Source organism: Esox lucius, chromosome 14 (assembly GCF_011004845.1).
Source record: "Esox lucius isolate fEsoLuc1 chromosome 14, fEsoLuc1.pri, whole genome shotgun sequence".
NCBI classification, from domain to species: domain Eukaryota; kingdom Metazoa; phylum Chordata; class Actinopteri; order Esociformes; family Esocidae; genus Esox; species Esox lucius.
In genome coordinates, this window is record NC_047582.1 from 15,253,827 (window position 1) to 15,269,818 (window position 15,992).

The following is a 15,992-nucleotide window of genomic DNA, read 5'->3' on the forward strand; positions in this document are numbered from 1 at the left end:
CTTACCCTCTGTCCCTCTCCCTCTCTACCTCTCCACTGGTTTTTTCCCCCCCTCTTCATCACTCTCGTCCATGGATGAGCATCTGTTCAGCTGTGTGCATCTCCTAGCAGGCCATTACACATTGATTATGTGACCGTTTTCTCTGTCCCCTTCGACCCCTCATACATTTTCTTTGGGCCTCGACTAATGTCTCCGAGTGAAAGTGTAATCACTCATATTGCTCTCCTTTTAGTTCAGCTCGTTGCTCAGGGGCTGGCAGGTGCTGCTATTTTACAGGGGCACACGGGAGATGTAAAGGCTGATTGTGTGAGTGTGTTATGTGGAGGGAAAGAGCACACAACATATGGCTTGTACACAAATGGAAGTGCTGTCATTGGTAAACGTAGACAAGGTAAATCTGGTAGTGATGCTGCATGCTGGTAGGATGGAGCTGACTATGGCGGGATGGAAGGCAGTACAGCGGAGGTTGAGAACAGCAGCAGGTCAGCAGAGTTTATTACCTGCCACAGGGCTTGCGGAGACTGGGGTGGTGATATGTCAGCAGGCCCGGTGCCATGACATTAACAGGACAGCCCCCGCTGTACTGCTCCAAAGCCCAGTCCTGCAGAAAACACAGTTCACATCTAAAACACACAGTCCCACAGTCCTACAGTAGATCACATGTAGAACACACAGTCCTACAACACTACTTTAGAATACATGTAGAACACATAGTCCTACAACACTAGAGAAGAACAGATGATGAACACAGTCCTACAACACTACAGTAAAACACACAGTCCTACAACACTACAGTAGAACACATGTAGAACACACAGTCCTACAACACTACAGTAGAACACATGTAGAACACACAGTCCTACAACACTACAGTAGAACACATGTAAAACACACAGTCCTACAACACTACAGTAGAACACATGTAGAACACACAGTCCTACAACACTACAGTAGAACACATGTAGAACACACAGTCCTACAACACTACAGTAGAACACATGTAAAACACACAGTCCTACAACACTACAGTAGAACACATGTAGAACACACAGTCCTACAACACTACAGTAGAACACATGTAAAACACACAGTCCTACAACACTACAGTAGAACACATGTAAAACACACAGTCCTACAACACTACAGTAGAACACATGTAGAACACACAGTCCTACAACACTACAGTAGATCACATGTAGAACACACAGTCCTACAACACTACAGTAGAACACATGTAGAACACACAGTCCTACAACACTACAGTAGAACACATGTAAAACACACAGTCCTACAACACTACAGTAGAACACATGTAGAACACACAGTCCTACAACACTACAGTAGATCACATGTAGAACACACAGTCCTACAACACTACTGTAGAACACATGTAGAACACACAGTCCTACAACACTACTGTAGAACACATGTAGAACACACAGTCCTACAACACTACTGTAGAACACATGTAGAACACACAGTCCTACAACACTAGAGAAGAACAGATGATGAACACACAGTGCTACAACACTACAGTAAGAACACGTAGAACACACAGCCCTAGAAACTACAGAAGAACACATGTAGAACACACAATCCTAAAACACAACAGTAAGAACACATGTAGAACACACAATCCTACCACACCAGTACATCACCACTGTGTGAATAACTCACAGTCCTACAACACTACTGTAGAACACATGTAGAACACACAGTCCTAAAACACTACAGTAGAACACATGTGGAACACACAGTCCCACAGCAAAAAACTACTGTAGAACACACAGTCCTAAAACACTACAGTAGATCACATGTAGAACACACAGTCCTACAACACTACAGTAGAACACATGTAGAACACACAGTCCTACAACACTACAGTAGAACACATGTAGAATACACAGTCCTACAACACTACAGTAGAACACATGTAAAACACACAGTCCTAAAACACTAGAGAAGAACACATGTAGATTACACAGTCCTACAACACTACAGTAGAACACATGTAAAACACACAGTCCTAAAACACTAGAGAAGAACACATGTAGATTACACAGTCCTACAACACTACAGTAGATCACATGTAGAACACACAGTCCTACAACACTACAGTAGAACACGTAGAATACACAGTCCTACAACACCACTACATCACCACTGTGTGAATAACACACTGTACTACAACCCAACAGCAGACCACAAAGCCCAATAACACTATAGAACATCTAGTCCAACAAACCAACAGTAGAACACAGTCCTACAGTACAACAAACACAACTACAACATGATGTTCAAGTGTTTACATTCATTTACATTGCCTTTTGAAATGCAACATCACTGGAAACCATTATTTCCTATGAAACAATATTATAGTTAATGTTTTTCTCTGTAATATTGAAGTGGCAATCATCATTTAAAATGTTCTCCCCTCTCCTGTTACGGTAAAAAGCTGAGTGATAGGGCTGGAGAAACAGAAACACTTTCAACTCCATATATAGAGCTACAGAGGAAAGGCCTGACCATCAATAATGATAGTTTAAACCATGGTCTGTAAGGTGTTGGTTTACATTTACTCTGTTTACAACGCTAATATTTTGAATTCTAATAGGGTACCACTATTAAGACCTCAGGCATTTATGTGAGCTATATTTAAGAATCAATGGCTACATTTCATTAATTCAGAACTCCACATACGAATTAACCAGATTGACCCTTTGAGCTGCTTTTCTCTGTAACATGATGGTGCTTTTCACTTTAATATGATGTCTTAACCCCCGTATCTCTTCGGGGTGGCCAATTTATTTCCCACTGTGTTGGCTATATATCCATCTGCCCACTCCCTTCCTCTCAGTTTTCACTGTATCATATAATTTGTATCATATACTTTCTGACATCTCTCTGTATTGTCTCTTCCTCCAGAGTCTTGTGACCAGTCAAGCAGGGAAAATCATCATCCCCATGCCCTCCCTCGCCCTGGCCTACCCAGGGGCAATTCTTCCTCGCCACTCAACACTTAAAAGCGCATGAAAAGCTGCCCAGGGAGCTGAATGCTAACTTATTGCCACAGACAAAGCCTGTCAGGCCAATGTGCTTGTTTGTCAATCCAGGGCGTTGCATTTTGTCACAGGTCAAGTGATGTGAGCATTTCCTACTTTCCTATGAGACTGACTGGTCCCAGGGAAGCTATCAAGCAGTGCATTTTCTGTTAAAATGTTCTTGATGTTTTGAGAAAAAACCCAGCGTGCCGTTGTTGAGTTCGGCTCTGATGGAAGTTATTACCCAGGGACTGTAAGAGCATCAGAACAGTGAGCTTAGTGGAGAGGCCTCAGTCTAGAGCTCATTCAGCACAGTCCCAAGGATTCCCAGCGTCTTTGAACCAAAGCATCTTCTAACTATATAAAGAATATTATATGAGGCATATTATAAAATATGAAGCGGTTTAGGGGTGCCACTGCAGCCACTGAGACCAGACGTTTAAGTATGACAGTCATACCGAGGCTTGACATTTCTATAACATTCATATTTAGGCGAATTTGAAACATACCTTCTCCTCATAGTGAATGTAGTGAGCGGCCTCCTCTCCCAAGTATTTAACCAGGCTGATAACAACAGCATCACACCTTTCGCTCATCTGAACAGGAGAAAACATCATCTCAAAAAGGACCTTTCCAGTATTTCTTTCATGAAAAACTTTGTCCAGATTACTTTTAGAATCACTTCTAAAATAATTGGCAATAAAGGCTGTATGAATAACACTGGTAATGAATATGGAACCAATTTTACACATTTCTTTAACTAGTGTCCCAGGACCAGTGGAAATCAAAAAGCCCCGTCACATCAAAGATCCACCACCATATTTTACAGTATTTATGACACATGCCAACTTCTTTCAATGCCAAATCCGTTGCTGGCATGTGGCAAAATAGTTGTTTGATTTATCTGACCATAGAACCATTTAATCAGTAATCCAAGTGCCAATGTCAATTAAAAAACTCTGAACACTTACATTTGTCGGTTGCTCTGAATAAAGCCTTTCTCAGGCAGACCTTCTAAATAGACTATTGACATGAATGTCTAATTGCAAATGTAGTGACCCAAACTCTTGTGGATTCATCTTCATCACTGGGACGTGTTGGCACGATGTGGGGCGCCAAGGAGGCCAAGTGGTCTAGAGCAATGTGCTAATGTATGAAAGGTTGGCAGTTCGAAACCCTGTCATTCCGTCCCTGAGTAAGACAGTTAACCCTAATTGGTCCCATTTCATTGTTGTAAATAAGAATGTATTCTTAGCATACACCTGGTGAAATAATGAAAAAAAAAAAAAGAATTTGAATAAAAAGATGAACCTGCACCAATAAGGCAGATCTTTTTTAATTTCTTGCCCTAATAGTGGCAAGTGGTACTTTTTGGATTTCAGCTATTTTGTAAACTGTCCAACACCCATTTGTCTGTTGATAGATGAAAAATGTACATGCATATTACTTAAATGTTACTGTGTATTCCATAGAAGACAACAATACAGCTCCTTATAAGGCCATAATACAGCTCTTTAAAACTCAACTGCTTAAAACTAATGTTCATTTTATTTGGCACTGTTGGGTGGTTTCAGTGTATGTTTCAGTCCTTTTGTTTGAGCTATTGGCCCTTTCCCTATTCAGCAAACTAATGATAACCGATAGTTTTGCTTTAACAAGTGGGGCCAGGCACTTGTTGTTTTACATTTACATCACTTAGCAGACATTTGAATGACTTAGAGGATTAGAGTTAACTGTCTTGCTCAAGGACAGAATGACAGAGCATTGCATTGTGTTTTAAATTCAAGTCCTGTTTCACGCTATTATTAGTCACAGTTGATGTATTTCACATACCCATAGTTTAGACACTGCCAGAAATAAAGCATAATGGAAGCTGAAATCCCAGAGTAAGTTTGATAAAAGGCCATTTTCAAGATTTGAATGTATTTATTTCAGAGTGATTTGGATCATTAAGGCCACAAACAACTTCCTGTAGACTTGCGGACACAAGTGTTGGAACAGTCCAGAAGCTCTTATATTCTCTCATCATGCAGAGAAATATGCTTGGCCTGTTAAAATATGAATGCATTTCCAAGAAGCCCGTCCAAGCTAACGGCCACTGATCGATGTGAATAACTCACATCTCAGGTTGATTTATAGTAGCCGAGACAGGGTGTAGGTTTGGGGGCTAGAGGCCACAAGCTAATGTTCACCACAGTGCAGAGTGACAGACGTTGCCAGATTCATAAAATAAAACATCTGCATAGCCAGTGCAGCTTCTCAGCTCTCAGTGTCCAGTGTAATAATTCAGAGCCATAGTGTTTTGTGTCTGTCAATACAGGGCTCTGAGGGCAACCTGGGAGTGGATATCAGGGACAGGTTGAGGTGGTGTTTGTGCAAAACCAAGTTGATTTTAAGTTTGGATCTAACGAGGCCACTTGTGGATCTAATGACTTTACATAAAAATGTAAAGAATAAGCTGGACTGCCCTCTCACCAAGCACTACTGCAGTGCGGTACACACAGTTGTATTCAACAAGGAAATGGAGTGAGGGTGACCCCTATAATCTAAAGGAATTTGGAAGAAATTAGTGTTTTAATTAGAAACAAACCTGTTTTTGCTCTGTCGTTATGATGTATTTTGTGTAGATTGATGAGATTTCTTTTTAAATCCATTTTAGAATAATACTGTAACGTAACAGAATGCAAAAGTCTGAATACTTTCCTATTGCATTGTGGGTGTTTGTATATATATATATATATATATATATATATATATATATATATATATATATATATATATATATATATATATATATATATATATATATATATATATATATATATATATATATATATATATATATATATATATATATACACACACACACACATTTATATTTACATGATGTATATACAGAGCAAGGGAGATACTTTGGCCTATGTTTTGTAGGCTGATTTAGGAAGCAGCCATTGCACAGCCGGATATCAGTTTGACAGCGGGCTTCTTGGTTTTGCATGGCCTGGTACCCTGGATGGGCTTTCCCATTCAAATCTCTTCACCCACTAAGGGCACAGTTTGCATGTAATCTTAGTTGACACAAATAAACACAGAGTTCTTTTGTTTGCTTCATGGTTTTATGCTGATTGTTACACCCCATGAAACGTATTGAATCTAGAAATAGTTATCTTCACAGTATTTCTATGTTCACTGATGGCATATATCCCGAGGCATGGACCACACAAGACCCCTGAAGGTGTCCTGTAAGTTGCAAGGTGGTGCCGCCGTTGACATGAATGCCCGGACCCAGGGTTTCCCAGCAGAACATTGCCCAGAGCATCACACTGCCTCCACCGACTTGTCGTCTTCTCACAGTGCATCCTGGTGCCACCACTTCCCCAGGTAAACGGTGCACATGTACACAACCGTCCACGGGACTCATCGGACCAGACAACCTTCTTCCACTGCTCCATGGTCCAGTTCCAACACTTGTGTGCCTACTGTAGGCCCGTTCGACGGTGGACAGGAGTCATCACGGGCACTTTGAGCGGTCTATGGCTATGCAGCCCGATACACGGCAGGATGCGATGCACTGTGTGTACTGACACATTCTTCCAGCAACCATCTTTAAAATGTTCTGTGACTTGTGCCACAGTAGACCTTCTGTCGGTTCGGACCAGACAGGATAGCCTTTGTTGCCCTGACGCACTGATGGGCCTCAGGGGCCCAACACTCTGTCGCCGATTTGTGGTTTGTCGTTCCTCGGACCACTGTCGGTAGGTACTCACCACTGCTAACCGGGAGCACCCCACAAGCCTTGCGGTTTGAGAGATGCTCTGACCCAGTTGTCTGGCCATAAAAATTTGGCCCTTGTCAAAGTCGCTCTGGTCTTTATTCCTGCATCCAACACGCTGACTATGTGAACTGATTGTTTGCTTATCATCTAATCGAAATAATATTTATTCCATTTATTTCACATGTATATTTTTCAATCACTTTACTTCAATTGAAAGTTCAATTTGTGTTAATATTTTGATTGAAAGAGCAAGAGGATAAACAGCAAAAAAAAAACAATATTTACCATGTGTGCCAATATTAGAGGAGGGCACTTTAATGAGCAACATGGGAACCTATTGTGTATTTTTTTTTGTCTTGGCCTAATTAAGTTAAATTGATTTGCAGAAGCCCAGTGAGATCCCTTCATTTCCATTTCCTAATCTTCTTGCAATTACAAAGAGTGGAGTGCAATTTCTTTTCAAAAAACACATCTTTGCGAGAAATTCTAGATTAAGTGTTTTGTTTGCTTTTTGTATTAAGGCTTTAACAAAAAAGAATGACACGACAAGAGAGCTTGAGCTTTGCCTTTTGATAAGGCACTTGAAAGCTAAGAGGCAGCCTTGTTTAACACTTATCTAAATGATACGGGCTGAATAACAGTGTGAAAACGACCCAACGCTTACATCCCCTAAAATGGCGTGCATTTAACCAAAAGTTTAACAGTTTAACTGAAAATGTTCAAATGGATTTAAGGTCCCTCATGTTGGCCTATATGTAGCACTGAAACATTGTGGAAAAACACTTAAACGCAGCAGACTGCCAGTAAGCCCTCTTCTCCACACTCTTTAGCCAAATCATATCCATTTCCACCTTCCCCTGTCCCCTCCTTCCTTCCCTCTCTCCCCACATATCGCTGCCGCTGCCATGTTAAGCTGATAACAGTGGACTGTGAAAGAACTCACTTTATCTGTCTCCCATCGCTGTGGGAAAAGAGCTGTCACTCCGTTCATGGCCATTCACCTGTGGAGTGTAACACTGTTATCTCCCCCTTTCACGTGTTTCTTACTACAGCTCCCGCTGCTGGTCGTTTAGATTTTTTATTTAAGTAAATATGAGTGTACAGCATGTACCGTAGCTAACTATCATCTACTTGCTATCTTCTTGGCCACGGGCTACAGTAAGTTGGTGCGAGTGCGTCTCTGTTTTGCCCTGTACAGTATCTCCACAGCTGTGGAGGGTGTTAAATCAAGAGCGGGATGTTTAATAAAAGAATGAAGCGGTTGTGCAGCCTTCCAATGGGTGCCTCTGGGGTTCAACCACAGTGAAAACAGGGGACTTGTTGATTAGGTTATTCACAGTTCAACAATATGCACTATTTAATATATAAACTCTGACACCCTGGGGCTGTGTTCAGGGCAACCCTCTCCATGGATTCTCTGTACAAGTGGTTCATAAACTGGGTTCTGTGGGGTGTGTAATACAGTACAATGTGATATTATGAATTGGCCGTTTATGTTCTTAATCATTGGTTACATGGGCTTCGGAGTCTCAAAGAGATACTTGTATTGATAGTACTCCACCAATTGAGTTTTCAATACAATAGATCTTTTTGTCCTGCAGAAATGGGAATATGATCAAATGGGAGAAAGAATAGAGAAGTCTTTGTTTTTATGTTCTATACCTGTCAGATATAGCTAAGACCCTTCGACAAACTGATAATTTATGATAAAAAAACATTATCTATTTTAATGTATTTTACATTCTAATCTAATTATGATTATGAAATTATAAAACAGGTCCTTAGGCAAAACCTTTGTACCCCAGGTCTCTATGCTCCCTTCCCTGTGTGCCCTTCCTAAGCCTAGTATCATTACATCCATCCATCGCTTTTCAATTACCACCCTGGAGCTCCATTCATACGCTTGCACGCCAGAGATGAAGCCCACAAGAGCAGGACTTCCGCTGGGGCTGGTGCCATCAAAGGTGACGCTCAAAGGACACTCAGCAGAAGACCGTGCCACTATCTCCCCAGAGAAACCTTTCTCCCGCCAGAAAGCCTGCAGAACAGAAAAAGGCAAAGAGTAAGCATAAAAGTTGGATGAGGTAAATGCACTTACAAACCCCCCAGTGCACAGGCTAATAGTACAGAGGTCTGTGACGTCCGATTGTGTGGTCTGCTTGTCAGGAAGAACATCGACATCCACATACTTGATTCTCAGGAAATTATACATGTATACCACAATGATTAAATGATAAAAAGAATGCTTTTGAAAATGATTACCGATACGTTTTTATTTGAAGACACATGACTGAGTTTTGGTAATCCAAAAGTGCCATTACTAATTCAGATGTTTGACAGATAATTAGTCACTTTAACAGATTACTATTTTAGCTATCGAATTCTTACATTTTCTTTGGCATGTTCGATTACAACATGGCCAATAATGACTAGTGATGGGAAATCCAACTCTTTTTACTTCTTCAAGTCGTTCAGTGATAACCACAAATCCTTCGACTAATTTCATTAATTTTGAGTCACTTATGGCCAGAACACCCAATGACCCTTTCCCAGCAAACATAAACATAAAGCTCAAGTAATGATTCTAAATACAAGCATCTCATTTAGAATAGGGGACTATTGCTCACATGTTTTAGTATTATTAATGTGTATTTTAAATGAAATACATCTGAAAGCATTTAAAACTACAGTCGGTCTAGTTGCAGCTTCAACACGATAAAACGGTTAAATGTGTAAAAAAATAGAATTTTGCTTGACAATAGTGAGGGTAATAAGCACATAGTTTGAACTCCATAGCATCTCTAAAAATAATGAATTGTTCACTAACTGTACAGCACTGATAAGTCCATTAACACATGACCCCTCCCTTATGGTCTGCATCTCAGTCTGGGTAGAGATGTCTGTGTCAGTAGGTAGGAAGAGACAACCTGATGCGCTGCATATTATTTATATTGTCTGCCATAATGCCGATAAACCTAGGACATATTGTGTCTTCAGCCTTTGTTACATTGAGAGGTTCTAGTTTGTAGAACCTCTGATTTGAACTTTGTAAATTGCATTTTACCAGCAAGTTGAATTCCTTAAGGATTTCAGAATCTTTGTTTGGCTTTCTCTATCATTCTGCCGGTTTTGCAGATGCATTTTCTAAAATGGTCATTAAGTGCGGCACGTAGCTGCCTCGGTTTCGTGCGCCACCAGCAGGCTGTTGTCACAGTAACTCCCTCGTCGGGAGGAGGGGTGATTGAGAGGGATAGAGTGGTTGATATGCAGCCACACACACAACTCGTGGAACAGACACAAGTAAAGACTGTGATATCGGGACTAGAATGATTTATATTACCATTGAACCAAAACATGAAACTTGGAATGAATAAAAACAAGAGATTGTTTTTGAAGGTTGCACTGGTGCCAGTAATTAAAAATGTAACCCCACAAGCCAAGAGAAAAGGTAACAAATTGCAACCATTTGGTTGCAGTCTACAGCCCTGGATTTGTGGTATGTTGCTAAGGTAACAAGGCTAAAGTCTGTATTCAGGCAATTCCCGTTGTGTCGTGCCTTTAGCCGTGGTATATTGACCATAAACTACACTGTATTGTGCCTTACTGCTCAAATATATCACAACAAATAGTCCTCTGTAGCACAGTCGGTAGAGCATGCTGCTTGCAATGCCAAAATAACAGGTTCCATTCCCAGAATCCCCTATTTGTATAGATGTATGCATGACTACATCTTTTGGCATCTTAGATGGCAATTCATTATTGATATATAATACAACATGCTAACTTATTTTGAATAAATGACTCATATGAAAGTGTTACGTGCAGCAAACTTTAGGGGTCACCTTATTGTACATTATTCACTAATATAAAGTGAATAATGTACAATAAGGTGCTTTGACAGAGACAGCAAATCATGTTCCCATGCAGTGCAGTCTGGGAACAACTTTTAAACATTAGATATTAAAATAGGGTGAGGGTTATTTTCAATCTGTGGACCCTAGGTGTACATAAATTCAGTTATTGACTCAGTGTGTGTGTTTGTGTGTGCGTGTGTTACTGACCGTCTGGTAGGTGATGATAAACTTTATTAGGTGTCCTACAGGCATGTTCTGGGTGAGGCGTTCTCTCTGACTGGGTAGAGCAGGTTGGTAGTGAATCTTAGCTGGGGAGGAAGGGAAATATATGGAGATTGGGTTATCTCAGGAGAAAGGTGATGACTTGTCACTATGCTAGCTGTCAGAGGGGAGAGGGAAAAAAATGCTGAATCGAGAGATTGTGCTTCTCTGTTTTTTTTAATCCTAATTCCTGTGGACAACACTGAAACACAGAATGAAACTACTGAGAGAAAGATAGTGTCTGAAAAAAGAGCTGTGGAGAATAAATGGACCAAAATAAATAAAAAAAGACACAAAAGGAAAGAGAGAGCAAGAGGAGAAACCTAGATAACAGACATCATATTTGTTAACCCCTGCATTGATCAGAATGGGCTTTAGTTTTTAAATCACTGACCACACTAAGGTAAAATGGATTAAATTCCCCAGTGATAGGATGCATAACTGTCTCAGAAATGTCCCTGCACAGAAAATGGAACATTTAACACTGCTAGACTGTTGTTTAGAAAGATGTGATTGCGTTAAAGATGTGACTGCAGTAACTAGTAACATTATTTACATTTAAAGATCAAATTTGTATTATTCACATGTGAAGACAGAGTTAATAACTTCCTCATTATTGTCAAGGCTAGGGGCTTTGAATGTCTGTCACATACTGAGAAGCCTGGTTGGGGTGTCACACAGCACTCCGTCTGAAAGCACAGACATCTGGCAAGAAGCCAGCCTTTTAACAAATGAGCTTGTGTTAGATGGGGAATAGTGTTTTAGAGCTGTCATGGTCTGTCAGCAACTCCAAATGAATGGCTTTTTACTTACCAAACGAAAAAATTTGGAACTATTGAATAGAGAAAAAATTTGGTACCACTGATTTTGACATAAAAATGACAACCATGACATAAAGCCTGGAGTAAAGTGACGCTATGTCCATTCATGACCATTGATTCAAGTCCAATGGCATATATGTTTTGTAACATATTGTTGAAGACATGCCAACCCACTGTCTGTGTCATAACAAGACAATATCCTCCTCCCCAATGGCATACTATAATACATTTAGTCAACTTCTTTTGACCAGGGCCCACCCTGTGCCACATACGGACAAAACAAAAACAAAACCACATCTAGAGCACTGATAGAATTCTAGGTGAATAATGTTGACTTGGAAGTATGCATTGAGCTTATAACACCCAATCTACTATATGTTACAAATACAGTATACAATATAATATGGGAATTGAAACCACAAAGGTAATTATAGATAAGCTCTCAGGAAACAGTGTTTTTACACGTCAGAGTGTGTTGGAGCCGTAAGTAGTATGTCTTTAAATGTGGTTGTACCTTTTGTGACAGGAAAAATATAGATATTATATAAATGCGTATATATGTGTGTGTGTGTGTGTGTGTGTGTGTGTGTGTGTGTGTGTGTGCATATATACAGTGGGAAGAACAAGTATTTAATACACTGCCGATTTTGCAGGTTTTCCTACTTACAAAGCATGTAGAAGTCTGTAATTTTTATCATAGGTACACTTCAACTGTGAATGAAAAAATCTAGAAAATCATATTGTATGATTTTTTATTAATTAATTTGCATTTTATTGCATGACATAAGCATTTGATACATCAGAAAAGCAGAACTTAATATCTGGTACAGAAACCTTTGTTTGCAATTACAGAGATCTTACGTTTCCTGTAGTTCTTGACCAGGTTTGCACACACTGCAGCAGGGATTTTGGCCCACTCCTGTATACAGAAATCCTTCAGGTTTCGGGGCCTTTGCTGGGCAATACAGACTTTCATCTCCTTCCAAAGACTGTCTATTGGGTTCAGGTCTGGAGACTGGCTAGGCCACTCCAGGACCTTGAGATGCTTCTTACGGAGCCACTCCTTAGTTGCCCTGGCTGTGTGTTTCGGGTCAACCCATCTTCAATGCTCTTACTGAGGGCAGGAGGTTGTTGGCCAAGATCTCACGATACATGGCCCCATCCATCCTCCCCTCAAATACGGTGCAGTCGTCCTGTCCCCTTTGCAGAAAAGCATCCCCAAAGAATGATGTTTCCACCTCCATGCTTCACGATTGGGATGGTGTTCTTGGGGTTGTACTCATCCTTCTTCTTCCTCCAAAAACGGAGAGTGGATTTTAGACCAAAAAGCTCTATTTTTCAGAACACATGGACTCTGGATCATCCAGATGGTCATTGGCAAACTTCAGATGGGCCTGGACATGCGCTGGCTTGAGCAGGGGGACCTTGCGTGCGCTGCAGGATTTTAATCCATGACGGCGTAGTGTGTTACTAATGGTTTTCTTTGAGAATGTGGTCCCAGCTCTCTTCAGGTCATTGACCAGGTCTTGCCGTGTAGTTCTGGGCTGCCCTGCGACCCAGTCTCCAAAGGGAGGGGATCATGCTCTGCTTCAGTATGTCACAGTAAATGTTGGCATTCATGGTTCCCTCAATGAACTGCAGCTCCCCAGTGCCGGCAGCACTCATATGTCTATTTCCCAAAGACAACCTCTGACGCTGAGCACATGCACTCAACCTCTTTGGCCGACCATGGCGAGGCCTGTTCTGAGTGAAACCTGTCCTGTTAAACTGCTGTATGGTCTTGGCCACTGTGCTGCAGCTCAGTTTCAGAGTCTTGGCAATCGTCTTATAGGCTAGGCCGTCTTTATGTAGAGCAACAATAATTTCTTTCAGATCCAGATTTTCACACCTGAGACCAACGAGTCACATGACACCGGTGAGGAAACATTTTGTACTGTAGATAGATGGATAGATAGATACATGTGACCTTATAAGAATAACTTACAAGAATAATTAAGGAGCATTGTGTGGTGGCAGTAAACAGATTTTGACCGCTCACAGAGAGGAACCTTTCAAACTGGAATACCAACAAATCCTCTGGTTTAAAATAAATTATAGAAATGTCAGTATAATATGAATGGAATTGATTGGAATGTCAATCAATACAACTACCATCCTAAGCCAGGAGGAACTCTAAGAATGTTTGAATCTAAAACATCACAGCATGCATGCCAACGCATGACTGATCACCGCTGTCATGTTGGATTATAAGGTAAAGTCTTTATTCCTTACTATTATAGATAGTGAATCATCAATTGGATTTGATGTGTTGAAGCCAAAATCATCTGTGATTGCTGTATTTGTTTAAAACTCACTATAATTCATAATATGTAGTGTAGCTGTTGGTTTTCACTACATTCGCCACAACACAGTCCGTGAAACACGTGTTTGCTTATTCATAAAATGTGCTGTTCAGTTATGTTCACGAATCATGGATGCTTGTCATTTTGTGTAATGTTTACTGAAACAAATAACTGTAACCATGGGGGAGCTGGAATTCAGACACTGACAATATTTGGATGGAAAAGTTAAAAAAATGTAATGCTTCAAAAAGAGGTTAATGTGTAGCAACTAACTAAAAAGCTAAATGAAACCTATGGAAAATGACATAAATGTTGAACAGGCCAACACATTTCTGAATGTTGATATAAAAAATGGTACCGTGATTTACATGAGCTCAATGAGTCCGTGAAGTGTCTTTTATCTGCAGAGGCAAAAGAAAGGGAACAACCTGAAGGTTATGAGCCAAAATCACAGGTTTCAAAGGAATTTATGGAACATGTGGAAAAATTGATAATTGGAGCACGTTCTCACAACAAACTTGCTCAAAGGCAGGATGACGAAATCACATCAGAGGACAGCGTATCAAATGTACCTTCAAAACATGAAAGCACATCATAGTTCTCAGGAAATCCAGGAAAATCCAACACATCCTCAGTCATACTCAAGATGAAAGCTGAAAAGCCAGCATTGTTGGGAGTATTTAAAAATATTGGAAAAGGAAAAAAAAGCATTGGCAATAGACGAGGATCTTCTTAAAGGAGCAAAAAACTGGAACGTGAAGCTAAATTAGCAGATACCAGTGCTAAGTATTCAGAGAGGGTTTACATGTGAGCTGGTCTGAGTTCAGCACGGGTGATGGAATGAATGACTATTTGGTATGCGGCTGGAATATCTATAAAGCTAAAGGAATGTGTTTTGTTTGTCTAGTTTCTGATCACACGAGCAAAACATTTAAGTGAAGACTTACCTGTCAGTGTGAACATGTGAACATGTCAACATGGATAGTGCAGACAGGAGTCACAACAGGGCTGGAGAAGCTAATTATATCATGGCAATTGGTTTTGTCAAAGTTAAATAAAAAAGCATAATAAAAAAAAAATCTGGATCTTCTGGATCCCACAGGATCTGCTACATTTTGTACATAAACATTGGTGGGAGACCATAAAGTTAGAAGTGGAAGAAAAACTGATATTCTTCTACAACCATCAATAAGGAGGAATATATCTGCACCTCTTCCATCATTGGTCTGAAAATGTTGTGGTTTGGATTCACAGATTCACAGATGTCATTTCTCATGTGGAGAATCATGTGAAAAAAGAGAACATCCATACTCATAAAAGGCATTACTTTAAATGCGTACATCTCACTGTTATTCAGCAAACATCAGATCTGATGAATAGTTGGTGTCTTGACTAGATTTACTCTGGAGCCTATTGTTTTTGGGACGATACTGAAGCTACTTTTCATCTGGTAAGAATACCAGATGAAGATTCAGACTTACTGCATTTTCTCTGGTGGGCAAATGGAAATCAGGATCAGGAGCTGGAAGTCTACATAATGGCGGTACATATTTTTGGTGCCACATCATCAACGAGCTGTGCCAACTTCCCACTCAAACAGTGTACAAGGGCAGCCAGGAAATCTTCCAATCAGACATGTTAGCACAGTTCTGAAAAACCTTTACCTAGATGATTATATAAAATTGGTATCCAATGTGGAGCAGGCCTTTACACTAACATGGGATCTCACATCTCTCATTGCTAGTGGAGGCTTCAAGCTGAACAAGCGGATCACCAATCCCCACATGCTGCTAGTCTTAATTCTTGGACAAAGACATTTTAGGATCTGGATTTGGACAAAGATATCTTGTCAATTGAAAGAGCACCTGCTGTGCAATGGTGTATAAAAATGGATACAA

General features: G+C 40.3%; 1 protein-coding gene across 5 annotated transcripts in view; it reads right to left on the bottom strand.

Annotated features, from left to right (window-relative positions):
- si:ch211-127i16.2 (probable flavin-containing monoamine oxidase A) overlaps positions 1-15,992 on the bottom strand; it is a 35,062-nt gene that overhangs the window by 1,700 nt on the left and 17,370 nt on the right. For 3 of the 5 annotated variants that reach the window (XM_010893923.3, XM_010893921.3, XM_010893924.3), the window contains exons 8-11: positions 10,878-10,978; positions 8,696-8,854; positions 3,551-3,637; positions 501-601 (exon numbers count right to left, since the gene is read on the bottom strand). In XM_010893923.3, coding sequence (XP_010892225.2) covers positions 501-601; positions 3,551-3,637; positions 8,696-8,854; positions 10,878-10,978 — 448 coding nt within the window. The remainder of the gene's footprint in view (positions 1-500; positions 602-3,550; positions 3,638-8,695; positions 8,855-10,877; positions 10,979-15,992) is intronic. The other 2 variants (XM_010893922.3, XM_020053043.3) reach the window with 2 other exon arrangements.